The 16484-nt window shown below is 43.5% G+C and overlaps 1 protein-coding gene across 1 annotated transcript in view; it reads left to right on the forward strand.

The window, feature by feature from the left end:
* MAP3K15 (mitogen-activated protein kinase kinase kinase 15) overlaps positions 1–16484 on the forward strand; it is a 150442-nt gene that overhangs the window by 118021 nt on the left and 15937 nt on the right. Inside the window, exons 16-20 of the mRNA XM_040265360.1 lie at positions 3641–3728; positions 5516–5649; positions 7632–7759; positions 11174–11304; positions 11501–11606. Coding sequence (XP_040121294.1) covers positions 3641–3728; positions 5516–5649; positions 7632–7759; positions 11174–11304; positions 11501–11606 — 587 coding nt within the window. The remainder of the gene's footprint in view (positions 1–3640; positions 3729–5515; positions 5650–7631; positions 7760–11173; positions 11305–11500; positions 11607–16484) is intronic.

The raw sequence follows: 16484 nt of genomic DNA on the forward strand, positions 1-16484 counted from the left end.
ACTGTGGAAAATTCTGAAAGAGATGGGACTACCAGACCACCTGACCTGCCTCTTGAGAAATCTGTATGCAGGTCAGGAAGCAACAGTTAGAACTGGACATGGAACAACAGACTGGTTCCAAATAGGAAAAGGAGTGCATCAAGGCTGTATATTGTCACCCTGCTTATTTAACTTCTATGCAGAGTATATCATGAAAAACGCTGGACTGGAAGAAACACAAGCTGCAATCAAGATTGCCGGGAGAAATATCAATCACCTCAAATATGCAGATGACACCACCCTTATGGCAGAAAGTGAAGAGGAGCTAAAAAGCCTCTTGATGAAAGTGAAAGAGGAGAGCGAAAAAGTTGGCCTATAGCTCAACATTCAGAAAATGAAGATCATGGCATCCAGTCCCATCATGGGACCTATTTCATGGGAAATAGACGGGAAACAGTGGAAACAGTGTCAGACTTTATTTTGGGGAGCTCCAAAATCACTGCAGATGGTGACTGCAGCCATGAAATTAAAAGACGCTTACTCCTTGGAAGAAAAGTTATGACCAACCTAGATAGAATATTCAAAATCAGAGACATCACTTTGCCGACTAAGGTCCGTCTAGTCAAGGCTATGGTTTTCCTGTGGTCATGTATGGATGTGAGAGTTAGACTGTGAAGAAGGCTGAGCACCAAAGAATTGATGCTTTTGAACTGTGGTGTTGGAGAAGACTCTGAGAGTCCCTTGGACTGCAAGGAGATCCAACCAGTCCATTCTGAAGATCAGCCCTGGGATTTCTTTGGAAGGACTGATGCTAAAACTGAAACTCCAGTACTTTGGCCACCTCATGCGAAGAGTTGACTCATTGGAAAAGACTCTGATGCTGGGAGGGATTGGGGGCAGGAGGAGAAAGGGACGACCGAGGATGAGATGGCTGGATGGCATCACTGACTCGATGGACATGAGTCTGAGTGAACTCCGGGAGATGGTGATGGACAGGGAGGCCTGGTGTGCTGCGATTCATGGGGTCGCAAAGAGTCGGACCCAACTGAGTGACTGAACTGAACTGAACTGAACTGATCTTGTTTTTGATACTATTGTAAGTGGAGTTTTTCAAATTTTATTTTCAGATTGTTCATTGCTGGTGTATAGAAATACACTTGATTTTTTTATATTGATTTAGTGTCCTGCAAATTGGCACTCACTTAGTAGTTCTAATAGTTTTTATTGAATTCCTTAGGATTTCCTGTATACACGATCATGTCATCTGCAGAGAGCGATAGTTAGGAGTTCTTCCTTTCCAACCTGGATGCCTTTCTTTCTTTTTCTTGCCAAATTTTCCCAACTAGACTCTGTGGTATGATGTTGAGTAGAAGTGGTGAGAGAAGACATCCTTGACTTGTTCCTGAACTTAGGAGGAAAGCATCTAGTCTTTCACCATTAAGCATGATATTACTGGTACGTTTTCCATAGGTAACCTTTATCAGGTTGAGGAAGATTCCTTTATTCATAGTTTGTCTCTGAGAGCTTGTATCATGTAATTTGAGAACGTTTTAATTCAGTGTGTCTCAGATAGTCATTATCACAACATATTTAGAAATCAGACAAAATATCAGCCCAGAGAACGCTTGGGTCACAATTTTCAACTTAGAGTTGGAAAATGCTGGCAAATGTCATGTAGAACATCCTTTTACTACAGAGTTTAGCTTTCTGACACTCATTCTGTCCTCAGTGCCTTTTCTTGCCATGTGTTTAAGTTATTTTTTAATTGAGATGTCATGTACATACAAGTGAAGTGCATACAGTGTGGTAAATGTATCAGCACCCCAGCAGGTGCTCCATGCCCCTTCCTAGTCATTAAACCCATTCCCAGTGGTAATTATTTTGATTTCTATCATCAATAGTTAGTTTTGCCTGTTCTTAAACTTCAAATAAATAGAATCATAAAGTAGGTACTCTTATTTCTCACTTCTTTCTCTGTGATTTCAGCCATGTTGTAAGTATTAGTTCATCTTTTTTTTCACTTTGTAGTATTCCACTGTGGATATATGTGACAGTTTATCTGTTCTAGCAAACATTTGAATTATTTCCAGTTTGGAGCCATTATCATCAAAACTGCTGTGAACACCCTTGTGCGTGCCTTTCAGTGAACATATTCGTTGATGTACTTAGGAATGGAGTTATTAGATTATAGGGGAGGTTTATATTCAGCTTTGGTAGATACTGCCAGTACTTTTCCAAAGTGGTCATATCAATTTATACTGCCACCAGTTATGTATGAGGGTTCCAGTTGTTCCATGTTCTCAACATTTGACCCTGTTTTTTTCAATGTTATTGTGTTGAGTGCATACCATATGTTTCTTAAGAAGCCTGACTTATCACATTTCCCAGCTTTCAAAGTTTAGAAGAAGCGGAGATGGGATGTGTTAGAGAAGAACATTTTAATGTTTTGTAGAAATTCCCTTAAAGTCTGCAATATTCTTCCCTGCTACCCTAAGAGAGAATACTGAATACAGACCTTCTGAGGCAAGTCATTTGTATGCAAAGAAACAACTGCACAAGTTTAGGGAGTGGCTGATATGGCTCAGCCAGCATTTGTGAGGAAGATCTATGGATTAGAGTTGATATTAAGCTTAGTCTACATGAAGAGAATGATGAGGTTGTCTTATGCATTTCCTTCTCACCCTCCCCTTATGCAGGACCTTATTTGTCACTAAGAGCTAGAGTATTGGCAACTTGGGAGGTGATGGTCCCACTATCATTCATACTCATTCTGAGTCACTCAGTTGTGTCACAATTCTTTTGTGACCCCACGGACTAAAGCCTACCAGGTTTCTCTGTCCATGGATTTCCTAGGCAAGAATACTAGAGTGGGTTGCCATTTCCTTCTCCAGGGGACTTCCCTGACCCAAGGATCAAACCCGTGCCTCCTGTTTAGCAGACAGATTCTTTATTACTGAGCCACCTGGCAAGCCTGCTGCCCCTGCCCCCCACCAGCAATATCCTCAGCACTGATTAAATTACCCATGACACACTGGTCTCGGGGCCAGACTTGAAGAATAATATAGCACAGGGATACCTTTGAGGAATTACCAGTTAAATGATTTGTTAACAAGCACTAGGGGAAACATTGAGGGCACAAGAAGGAAAGACTTACAGGGACAAGATAGAATTATGTGTTCGGTTGGCCAAAAAGTTTCTTCCAGGTTTTTTTTTTTTTTTTCCATAAGATGCTATGGAAAAGCCTGAACAAATTGTTTGGCCAACCCAATACCTATCTAATGGGCAGTTATGCACAAAAGAGACTAATTCTAAGCACTCTGTTAATGGGACCCCCATAAAAGAAGTCTTAGTTCAATATAAGTGAGGCATTTCTCATCGAGTTCACTGAAGGATGGGTTGCCTTGTGAAGTAATGAGGTCTCTGACACTGGGGGTATTCAAGTATCAATGAGCCACCCAGTTGGTGGGGATGCATATCATATGGGTATTTAAATTAGATTAGATAGCCATGTCAGAAAAGTACCATGTCAGTTCAAGGGGTGGAGTGATTGCTCTGTAACTTGTAGTTTATATTTAATCACAGTTTAATGTAATAAGGATAAGTTTGAGGTAAGGAGTAGGAATGATCATAGTTAACAGCATCTTTGTGATTGGTGTTCTAGGTTTTGCTCTTTGGTCAAAGAGATGATAGCCAATGGAGTGGGCAGCACAGTGGAGCTGGAGGGAGAGATGGATGGGGATACCTTAGAGGTGAGTCGCAGAAGACCTGGAACATGGAAAAAGTTATCTATTGTGCTTTTGATACTTAAAGAAAATGTCCCATTTTTTTTGTGTGAAAGTTCTTTGTGTGTATTTTTAAGTAATCATTTATGAACAAGCTAGCAACCACTATTCATGACTGTCAGAGATTAAATTTAATGCCTCTCTATAGAAAAACCTCATTACTTTGGGACTCCATCAACCAGAATGTGTAAGAAAAATCTGACATGGACTAGACTAAAATTCCCTTTGGTGTACAACTGACAGAAAAGCTTTTTCTATGCTAATTGATAATATTTGTAAAACCACAAGAGCAATAGTTGGACAACTAGAAGCAGACTTTTTCATTTATGTCTGAAATGACTTTAGTTATATCTACTGCATATATTAAATATAATGATATTGATGTTCAGAAATTAATGTTAATTTCTTAGTATTAAGAAAATAATATTCAGAAAGGATCGTCAGCTTTTTTTGGACAGTATAGTGATGGTTCACAGATACAACATCACTACACATGTGTTTAAATCTTGCATAATTTGTCAGACTTACCACTAATTCAGATCCATGTAATTTAGTGAGTTTTAATTATACTTTCAAGTGAGCTGAAATTAGTTCTTTGAGGTTTCTTTCAGAAAATATCAAAGGGATTCATTTTCATAATTGAGTCAGGTACTCGAATTCTTAGCTTAGAATCAAAGTTAGTTGTAAAAACGAACTGAGTGATGCCCTTTGAAGGTAACAAATGTGGAGGCAGAGGAAGGTGGGAGATAAAAGCCTGTTATGAATGTCTGGTTGTCTGGCTGATGTCTGGTTAAATCAGACAGTGATGGGACCCACTAGTAATTGTAATTGTTGTGCGCATCCCTAGATGTGGGTGGGGAAGGGACACATATGCATGTCCTGTGCACTTCTGTAAGGAGGCATGGTGGGACATAGAAAATAACAGAAAGAATGCCTGACTACTTCTGCTTTAAATAAATATTGCTCAGCCTGGAGTTCCATTTGTTTTTATCACTGAGAAGAACGAACTGGAATGAAGCTGTACAATTTTTTGTTACTTTATTTTTTTGGCCGCACCATATGGCATGTGGGATCTGGTTCCCCAACCAGGGATTGAATCCATGCCCCCGGCAGTGGAAGCACGGAGCCCTAACCACTGGACCACCAGGGAAGTCCCACAGGTTTTTGATGATAAGATTGGGGGAATAAAAGAGCAATACTAATGACAGGTGGAATTTTGCAGTATGTGTTTAGTGCTAGATCTATACCTCTAAAAGTAGGGGTGGGGCAGCATGTGTACTTTGTATGAAATCAGTTTTATTTGCCTTCAGTTCTTTTCTGGGCTATATAGTAAGTGGTTGCTTTCCTGACAAGTTGATAGACATCATGCAGGAAGGCACCTGTTTGTGGTACTCAACATGCTTAGAAGCATGTTTATTTTGTCTTGTTAAAAAATTTTAAATAATTTTTTCTTGGAGTATAGTTGCTTAGAAGTATTTTTTAAATTGCAACATTAAAGTGGAGAGAGATCTCCAACAGGTCAGCCCACCAAGTTACACATGAGCTATAGTTTTAAATTTCTTATATTTCATTTCATTAAACCATATTATGAATATATGAATAACTGAGAACTCTACTCCTTCAAAGTAATTAATTAATGAAAAATACTTAAGAAATGTAACCTCCCTGGTACTCAAATAATGTTATTTGTCATATTTTTTTTGAATTGCAGGACACTGTGTGGGCTTTTTTATCTCATTACTTTTTTTCTGTAGTATGAGTACGACCATGATGAGAAAGGTGAGAGAGTGGTGCTGGGGAAGGGCACGTATGGAGTCGTGTACGCTGGCAGAGATCTGAGCAATCAAGTGCGAATAGCCATCAAAGAAATTCCAGAGAGAGACAGCAGGCAAGTCAGGCGGGCCTTCGCAGCTGCCACCCCCATACCCCAGGTCCCATGTGCCCCACTGATGGTGCAGAGGAGGGAGTAAGGGTGAAAGCTTTCTGTCATCAAGAAGTTATAATTTTTTTTTCTCATAAGGGTGATCTGCTTTTATGCTCTGCATATTGTAAATAGATCAAGAAAATGGAACAACTTCACTTACAGGCATGTGGATTGCAGAGTCACATTTTAAAAGAAGACTGTAGTTTTTTTCCCACCCATCAGGTAGAAATGAACATTTTTACATTGATATTTGTTTGCCAATATTTTTAAATGTGACTCAGTGCCTTAGTTCCCATTGTAACAATTTTAAATGGCTACGATGTGTTCAGGTGTATCATTGCAGAAAATGTGGTAAAAAGAAATTTGGTGTTTTGCAATACAGACTTTTTTCTGTACCCTGCCTTTCAACCTCACCCATAGAGTGTTTTAGAGTATTTTCTTAAACCACCAGTACTAGCAATTTGTTTCTCATACATTTTTTAGAGTGTTAACTAAATGTTTATTCCATTTAAAATTCATACGCCTCCTAATTCTAAACAAGAACGTGTTGACTGTCAAATGTTTTTGTAGAGAAGCAACATACACGGTAATGACCATGGTATGAGAAACAGCAGCTCCCTGCTCCGCAGACATGCTCTGACCATGTCCACAATGTTGCCTGCAGTGATGAACGCTGATGGATATGTGCAAACATCCCTACATCCAGGGGCTCAGTAAATTATTCGGGATAGAGTAAAAGTGATTTCTAGCTGCTGAAAAACCCTTCATTGGGCTTCCCTGGTGGCTCGATGGTAAAGAATCCACCTGCAATGCAGGAAACTCGGGTTCGATCCCTGGGTCAGGAAGATCCCCTGGAGGAGGAAATGGCAACCCACTCCAGTATTCTTGCCTGGAGAAGCCATGAACAGAGGAGCCTGGCGGGCTGCAGTCCATGGGGTCATAAAAAGTCAGACATGACTGAGCAACTAAATGACAAGGCCCTTCATCATTTATTCTTTTATTTATTGACATGTTCATCCAGTCTTTTTTAATGGGATTGAGCATTATGATATTTGAATTATAAGCCAGGATCTGAAATGAACTCGTCCACCTTCTAAGGCTAAGAAGGTTAAATGACTTCTCCAAGGACATGAAGAAACAAGACTAGGATCCAGTGTCTTGAATTCCTTGTCCAGTATTCTGTCTCTTATTTTCACGATGGATGGGGTGTTGCAGTTGTTTGTTGGGAGAAGCTGCTAGCATGAACAAATTGTCTGTTGTGACTTGACTGTAAGATGTAGGGCACTGGGGTGCTCTTGGGACGAGGCAGACAGTTTTAAAGATGTAGTCTGACCTGGGTTTGAAGGTCCTCGTGTGCCATGTTAAGCAGTGTGGTTTCTGTTGAATATTTATTTATGTATCTGGCTGCATCGGATCTTCGTTGGGGCCTATGGGGTCCTGTGCTCTGTGGCTTTGGATGTAGCATGTGGCCTCCAGAGAGCACAGGTTCAACAGTTGCAGCCTGTAGGCCCAGTTGCCCCGCAGCATGCTGGATCCTAGTTTCCTGACCAGGGATCAAACCCACATCCCCTGCATGGGAAGGCAGATTCTCAACCACTAGACCATGAGGGAAGTCCCCAGCACTGAAGTCTTTATGTGGACTTTGTGAAGGGAAGTAATAAGATGAGGTGTGTGTTTTAGGAAGGAGGATTGTGGCAGCTGGAGGAGAACAGACCAAAGAAGCCAGAGGCTGAGGCTGGGAGGGCCATTAGGTGACTATTGCTGGAGTGAGTTTGCAGAGTAAGACTAGAACAGATGGGAAGCCAAGTAGTCTCCTGGGAGCTTGGGGAGAGAATATTCCCAGAAAGAAGAGATGGCTGGCAGCAGAGCAGGTACTGGCAGGACACGATGTGGACCCCAAGCCCCAGGGAGCTGGCAGGTGACACTGGCTTTGTTTTTGCTCCCAGGTACTCCCAGCCTCTGCACGAGGAGATCTCCCTGCACAAGTACCTCAAGCATCGCAACATTGTTCAATACCTAGGCTCCGTGTCCGAGAATGGCTACATCAAGATATTTATGGAGCAGGTGCCTGGGGGTGAGTGTTTGCTGGTCTTCCGGTCTCACGCTGTGAAAATCACTGACAAAAATACAACACGAGCACCATTATCCATCCTGCCATTAAAAAGTGACAGATGTGTTAGGTGTGGGAGGGCTTTTGTTTCCCAGAGGAGTCAGATGCAGATTTTGCAATGTCACATAAACAGTCCAGCCCTGATCTGGTAGTTCAGTCATCAAATATTCATTGAGGATCTGCTGCATGCCAGCCGCTGGGCCAAGCACTAGAGACGTAGAAATGAATAAAGCATAGTCTCTTGCCTTGAGGCCTTCACAGTCTAGGAGTTGAAATATGCTTTGGAGGAGAGGGAACAGAGGTGTTTTTAATGACATTGCAAAATAACATGTTGACTGTAAAAGTGAACAGCAGTGCTTGATCCACAAAGTCCCTGAAAACTGGCAGTAGTATGTGGGGGTAGGAGTCCCACCCATCTGGAGCCCACTATCTAGTTTGAGTTGGTCCTTCCATCTGTAAGCTGTGTGACCTCAATTTTCTGTGAATAAATGAATTTTAAAATTAGAGTGTTAATGCTGCTGCTGCTGCTGCTGCTGTCGCTTCAGTCGTGTCCGATTCTGTGCGACCCCATAGACGGCAGCCCACCAGGCTCCTCTGTCCCTGGGATTCTCCAGGCAAGAACACTGGAGTGGGTTGCCATTTCCTTCTCCAATGCAGGAAAGTGAAAAGTGAAAGTGAAGTTGCTCAGTCGTGTCCGACTCTTAGCAACCCCATGGACTGCAGCCTACCAGGCTCCTCTGCCCATGGGGTTTTCCAGGCAAGAGTACTGGAGTCGGGTGCCATTGCCTTCAATAAGTACTCTAATAATTGGAGTAGTAAAAATTATGGGAGTCATGACACTATCTCAGTGTTGGATTGGGTAAATGAGGTAATGGATATAAGGCTCTCAAAATGGTACCAGGCAGAGAACAAGAACTCAGTAAGTGCTCATTTTAAGAAAATAATGATAAAATTAATAATAATCTAAAAACCTTGAAATCTGTATTCCGTCATTCATTCAACCCATAGTTATTAAGAGCCTGCCATTACATTAAAAGCCTAATTATCTTAAGAGCCAGGCAGTTCAGTTCAGTCACACAGTCATGTGTGACTCTTTGTGACCCCATAGACTGCAGCACACCAGGCCTCCCTGTCCATCACCAACTCCCGGAGTTTACTCAAACTCATGTCCATTGAGTCAGTGATGCCATCTAGCCATCTCATCCTCTGTCATCCCCTTCTCCTCCTGCCTTCAATCTTTCCCAGCATCAGGGTCTTTTTAAATGAATCAGTTCTTCACATCAGGTGACCAAAGTATTGGAATTTCAGCTTCAGCATCAGTCTTTCCAATGAATATTCAGGACTGATTTCCTTTAGGATGGACTGTTTGGATCTCCTTGCAGTCTAAGGGACTCGCAAGAGTCTTCTCTGACACTATAGTTCAAAAGCATCAATTCTTCAGTGCTCAGCTTTCTTTATAGTCCAACTCTCACATCCATACATGACCACTGGAAAAACCATAGCTTTGACTAGATGGACCTTTGTTAGCAAAGTAATGTCTCTGCTTTTGAATATGCTGTCTAGGTTGGTCATAACTTTTTTTCCACATAGCAAGCGTCTTTTAATTTCATGGCTGCAGTCACCATCTGCAGTGATTTTGGAGCCCCAAGAATAAAGTCTGTCACTGTTTCCACTGTTTCCCCATCTATTTGCCATGAAGTGATGGGACCGAATGCTATGATCTTAGTTTTCTGAATGTTGAGCTTTAAGCCAACTTTTTCTCTCTCCTCTTTCACTTTCATCAAGAGGCTCTTTAGTTCCTCTTCACTTTCTGCCATAAGGGTGGTGTCATCTGCATATCTGAGGTTATTGATTTTCTCCCAGCAATCTTGATTCCAGCTTGTGCTTCTTCCAGCCCAGTGTTTCTCATGATGTACTCTGCATATAAGTTAAACAAGCAGGGTGACAATATATAGCCTTGACATACTCCTTTCCCAATTGGAACCAGTCTGTTGTTCCATGTCCAGTTCTAACTGTTGCTTCTTGACCTGCATACAGATTTCTCAGGAGGCAGGTCAGGTGGTCTGGTATTCCCATTTCTTTCAGAATTTTCCACAGTTTATTGTGATCCACACAGTCAAAGGCTTTGGCATAATCAATAAAGCAGAAGTAAATGTTTTTCTGAAACTCTCTTGCTTTTTTGATGATCCAGCGGATGTTGGCAATTTGATCTCTGGTTCCTCTGCCTTTTCTGAATCCAGCTTGAACATCAGAATAAGATCCGATTTTCCCCTCAGTCAGTCTCTCCCATCAGGAAGCTTCCATAAGCCTCATACCCTTTTCCATCAGAGGGCAGACAGACTGAAAACCACAATCACAGGAAAATAACCCATCTGCTCACATGGGCCACAGCCTTGTCTGTCTCAATGAAACTATGAGCCATGCCATTTAGGGCCACCCAGGACGGACGGGTCATGGTGGAGAGCTCTGACAAAACGTGGTCCACTGGAGACGGGAATGGCAAACCACTTCAGTATTCTTGTCTTGAGAACCCCATGAACAGTATGAAAAGGCTAGATTTTGAGGGTTACATTTAAGATGAAGTGCAGTCTCTTCTTCCCTCAAGCTGCTCATAGCCTAAGCAGAGAATCTGAATTGGTGTTCCAGGTATAAGATCTGAGGATGACCACAGAGTTGGAGATAGATGTGTACCCCACTTCTGCAGATGGAGAAACTGAGGCATAGCACCACACTGTGTAAGGGAGACTAGCTGATGCCGAGGGCCTGGGCAGTAAGCTCAGAAACACAGGGTCAGCAGGCGGTGAAGGAAGGTTTTCTTCTGGCCTCAAGGTTCAGTGTTTCATAGTGTAATAGGGGTGTAATATTAAAACAGTCCTTCCCCTGGGACCTGGCCTTGGGAGCTTCTCACATTGAGCACCGAGAACCCTAGCCTCCTGTGATCCCGGTCCCAGTCTCCCTCAGGGGCCCTTTACTCTGCTTCTGTCCACCTCTGATTTCAGGGTGAGATGCGGGTGCAGGACCTACAGTGTCAGGCCAGCCCTCCAAGTTCAGAGAGCGCTGCCATGCTCTCTTCCAGACTCCCCGCAGCTAAACAGAGCTAAGCTCCAAGGTGGCCTGGCTGAGTTTCAGGGGTCACCAGGGGTTCCTTCCCACCCTCCACCTCTGGTCAGCCTCATGGGCCAGGTCTCATCCAGTCCCTTCTCTGCTTGCACATATGGGAAACAGGCCATAAAGAGGGAAGAAAGACTGTGCATTTAGGCCAGATACAGTGATGTGGCACAAGTGCTTCCATCATTTTAGAAACAGCACATTTTATTTCCCTGAACCTGTATACTTGAATCTTCATCACCCTAAGGAGCTTTCTGCTGTGTCTGCCAGGAAGCCTTTCAGCTCTTCTGCGATCAAAGTGGGGGCCGATGAAGGAGCCCACCATCAAATTCTACACCAGGCAGATCCTGGAAGGCCTCAAATACCTGCACGAAAACCAGATTGTGCACAGAGACATCAAGGTACTTGCTTGTCTGAGCCTCTGGGGTGTCACTTTGCATCTCAGATCACGGGAGCTGCAGGCACTATCAGAGGGGGTGGATTGAGCAGAATCTAGTCTTCCTAGAGACGCATAGTCCTTGGTTAAGACCCAAGTCAGTTTTACATGAGTTTGTTGAACTCCATCTTTAAGCATTTGATGTTCTTTCTTTTCCAAAGGGTGATAACGTTCTGGTGAACACCTATAGTGGAGTGGTGAAGATCTCCGATTTCGGCACCTCAAAACGTCTTGCAGGAGTGAATCCGTGTACGGAGACTTTTGCTGGTAAGCAGAACAAAGCTTGCTAGGGGGTGGCCATCCTGGAGTCAGGCTGCTGGAGCCACAGTCCTTTGGGAGTTACTCACGGATCACCTGAGTGCAACTGGTAATTGAAGTGGACTGTGTATTGTCCCCAACTTCAGAGCGTTTGAGTTCTGTCAGGATAACAAGCTCAGCCAGTTGCATCAACCAGATTGCCTTACTTTCCTCTTTGTCTTCCAAGGTTGAATAGGTGTAGCACTCTGCTTGAGGCTTTCCAACAAAATGGCAGCATCTCTTTTAAGTTAATAGCACATTATTCAGAATTGTGAGTGATTCTGAGTAACAGTACCCTTCAGACAACTTACCAGGACATCTTATTGGTCCTCCATAAAACTGGCCTGTTAGTTTAGGGAATTCTGGCACCTCGTGCATTGATATGATGATTTTTCCAAGGGCAGTTGATTCTTATGGGGAATATGGTATTCTTAGCAGATTTGAACACTTATGTTTTCTTTGCTGTGTGTCAGTGATAGAATCAATTATGTGTTGTGAGGAACTGGATTCAAAGAGTGGTATAAACCTGTGAGCTAGCTTTCCGTTTACTCAACCAGTGAGTAGAATGATGCTCGAAAGCTGCCTATGGCTTTTTGTTATTCCCACTTAAAAGCAAAACAGAAACTTTGATCCTTGGAAAGAAGTACTGATTTTGAATAAGTAAAGGTTTATGGTCCCCAAAGGTGTAATGAAAGGATCACAAAGCTCTTGTTTGATGGAATTATGAAAGAGCACTTACAATATTATTAGTTCAGTTCAGTCACTCAGTCGTATCTGACTCTTTGCGACTCCACGGACTGCAGCACGCCAGGCTTCCCTGTTCATCACCAACTCCTGGAGCTTGCTCAAAGTCATGTCCATCAAGTTGGTGATGCCATCCAACCGTCTCATCCTCTGTCAATATTATACAATATTAAAGCTCCAGTATAAGCTATGAACGGCAGATGACTGTGTTCTATCCCTATAACACCAAACTGTAGAGTAGACAGACTTTGCCTTAGTTTGGGTGAATAATGTCTCAGCTTCGACAGACTTTACTTTAACAAGAGAGTTGTTGTGTGTCAGCCACTGGACGCCCACAGTGGAGACTCATTCTCTTATCTGAAGAGAACTTTTATGCATCAGAAGTGACTTCTCAGTTGTAACACCAGGGGAGGTACATGCACCTCAAAATGGGGAACTTTTGAAGACCCCACCAGAATCTCCCAAGAAGTGTATTGAATTTTCATTCATTTTTTTCTGATAATTATACTTACATATGTATATGTATGTGTATATATATGTATATTGACATGTATATATCAGTGAGTATGTATGTATGCATGTATGACTGGCATATTTTTTTTACTAGTCTAATTGAAAATGACTTTTTTTTTTCCCTTTTCTTTGGAAGCCACCAGTTAGCTTGGTAATATATAGCAAGAGGGCTCTGATAGGGCCAGAAGTTATTTAAAGACTTGAAACCCCCAACAATTTATCTCATAATTACCATCCCCAAGGAGGAAAAAAATTCATAAAGAAAACACATGTATAATTCATTATAGCATATCACATTTTCCCGAGTAATTGGCTTGAGGCAGGACTTTTGCATTGCAAAATAATGCAGGGGTGTTTGGGGGATAATAAAGAAGGGGTCTCACTTGGGGTAGGAAATTCCCCTGCATATAATTGCTCTTTGCAAAACAGAGCAGTTCTGTAAAGGAATCTCGATGGCCTGGTGCCACAGTCCGGTTGGATGCAGAAGGACGTGGCGAGGCATTTCTGTGCAAATGCCCAGAAGTTTTCAGAGCCTGGAAGGAGAGACAGAGGTTTCACACGACCTTATGGCCTGAAGTTCTCCCCTCCGGTGTTCCTCTGAAGGCTTTTTGCCGTAGCTATAAACCAGCTATAACAGGAGGAAGGGCCATTATGACCAGGGTCAGCCCCCTTCACTTTTGGTTTTGCAACAGTTTTATCGAGGTTTAACTCATATATCATAAATGTACCCATTAGAAGTGCACATTTCGATGGTTTCTGGTAAATTTTCCAAGTTGTGCAGCCATTGCTGCAAAGCAATTTTTGAGCATTGCCATCTCCCCCAAAACGGTGCCACCTTACAGTCAACCCCAGCCCACCACTGATCTATTCTGTCTTTGTTTATGTAGATGTTCCCACTCTGGAGATTTCTTATAAACAGAAAGATACCCTATGTGGTCCCTTGTGCCCAGTTTCTTATGCTTCACAGAATCTTTCTGATGTTCACCTGTGCTGTAGCTGTATCGGTATTTCATTCCTTTTCTGGCTGAATAGTATTCCATCGTATGACTGCATTTTGGTTTGGTTTGGTTTGATTTGTGGCTGCATTGGATCTTCCTTGCAGCAGGCTTTCTTTAGTTTTGGCATGCAGGCTTCTCTTGTGGCAGCACTCGGGCTATAAAGTACGTGGGCTCAGTAGTTGCAGCATGTGGGATCTTAGTTCCCTGATCAGGGATCAAACCTACATTCCCTGCATTGGAAGATGGATTCTTAACCACTGGGACCACCCAGGAAGTCCCTAGACCACCTTTTGTTTATCCATCTACCAGTTAATGGCCATTAGATTGTTTCCCCTTTCTGGCTGTTGTGAACAATACCACTGTGAACATTCAGATAGAAACCTCTGTGTGGAGATGTGGTTTCATTCCTCTCTGCTGGATACCCAGGAGTGGAACTTAGGACAGGAAGTCTCTCCTGATCTCTGGCTGTGAACAGCCTTGGTTCAAAGTCTGGCTCAACCACTTGCTAGCTCTGTGAGCTTGGACATGTTACTTAACCTCTCTGTGTCTCAAGTTTCTTCATAAGTAGAACAGAGATGCTCATAATACCTACCTCAGAGGGTTTTTATGTGGATTAAATTTATTGATACTGGAATGAAGCACTTTGACCACTGCCTGGCTCATAGCAAGTGAGGCTGAAGTCTACATTAATGAAATAAATGCTCATTCACACTTAGAGCTGGCAGGAGCCTTTGAGAGAATCAGGTTTATGTGCATAACTAACGTGTTGAACCTGTTGGACTCAAAAGAGATTTATTTTAATTTTTGTCTCCCATGGTCCCTTATATCCTGGTCCTTTCCCGTGACTTTTCCAGCCACCCTTAGCTAACAGAAAGAAAGGCCTAATGACACTTGGAGAAGCAAACACAGTCCGAATCCATTCACTGGAAGGGTTCTGGCTGATACCCAGGCATGTCTTGTTTAATTGTGCTTTCCTTGGCTGCACTTCACAGATACTGCGTTTGTTTGTTTGTTTTTTAACAAATTGAAGGTTTGTGGCAACTTTGCATCGTTAGATGACCGTGAGCATCTTTTAGTGATAGAGGATTATTTAAGTCTGTACATTGTTTTGTTAGATATGATGCTTTGTTGTTGCTGTTTAGTCACTCAGTCACGTCTGACTCTTTGAGACCTCATGGATCATAGCCCGCCAGGCTCCTCTGTCCATGGGATTCTCCAGGCAAGAATACTGCAGTGGGTTGTCATTTCCTTCTCCAGGGGATCTTCCCGACCTATGGATCAAGCCTGTGTCTCCTGCATTGAGACTGCAGGAGATAAACTGCAGGCGGGTTTATCTATCACTGAGCCATCAGGGAAGCCCCTGATATAATGCAACTGCACATTTAATCGACTATAGTATAGTGTGAGCATAACTTTTCCATGTGTTTGGAAGGCAAAAAGCTCCTGTGACTCACTGTATTGAGATACTCACTTGATTGTGGTAGTCTGGATTCGAACCTGCAGGATCTCAGAGTCTGCCTGTGCTCATCCGCACACTGGTCCCCATGCAAAAGGCGGACTCCTCGCGCCTGTGCCTGCTGGTCCGTGGCAGGGCCGCAGGGGTCGGGGTGTTGGCCTTGACTCCGTCCCTCACCTCCTTTCCTTCTCAGTGTCTGTGAGCAGGAGAAAGGGACAGGGAGCGTGTTCACTTGATGGGCGCTGTTCTGAGTGGCCTCCTGTGCTCTGGGCCTGGCTGATGGTTGTTGCTAACTCTTTGCTGCTGGTTCCCTCTAAATGTAACTCCAGAGTCCTCAGCAGGGGCCTGTCCTTCAGCTGACTGTCCCCTGTCCCCTCACCCTGATCTGATACCCTGCACCATATAACTACCTCTCTGTCTTTTTCTACTGAGGGAAGCAAGCCCTGGAAAGGCTGTCTTTGAGCAGGATTCCCTTTAAAAAGACCCTCAAGCGATATATCTACAATGAGTTCTACATCTGGTGTCCAGGATTTATGTGCCTTTTACCTGCTGTTAAGAGGGTGTGGTGATCTCCCCCAACCATATGGTCCCCTCTCTGCTGCTGTCAGCTGCTTTTGCTCCCATGGAAACTAGTCCTCTGTGCGGGGTCTTTGCTGGTGACACGTACATACGGGGCTCTGAGCAGGCCCCATGAGGAACCCTCACAGGATCTGGGGGTGGAGGATGTGGCAGCCCCTCCCTCCAGGCCCATCCCTTGGGCAGGACAACTGAGTAACCCTGGAAAGGGTTGTACTGGAAACTGGAAAGCTGCACCTTACTTCTCTTTTTGCTACTTCATTAAGTTTTACAACTTGGGGCTCTAACACTGTCCAGGGGCCTCTAGAAGATGCTGACACATGTGGCCTCCTTTCAGGTGCACTTGTCTTGAGTGGATGTTGAGTTGCTTGAGTCGCCATGGCCCCACACCCTTCTGGGGACAGCCCTTCCCCACTCATGTAATGGGACAGCGTAGACCTCCCAACACCACTCTCTCCAAAGAAGCCACTTCCCCCCCCATCCCCACCCCCAGAAGGTTTCTGTGGGTCCCCTGGTCACCTTCTTTTGCACCCATGTAGGTACCTGAAGGATCATAGGAAA

The sequence above is a fragment of the Oryx dammah genome, unplaced genomic scaffold, assembly GCF_014754425.2.
Source record: "Oryx dammah isolate SB20612 unplaced genomic scaffold, SCBI_Odam_1.1 HiC_scaffold_23, whole genome shotgun sequence".
Taxonomy (NCBI): Eukaryota; Metazoa; Chordata; class Mammalia; order Artiodactyla; family Bovidae; genus Oryx; species Oryx dammah.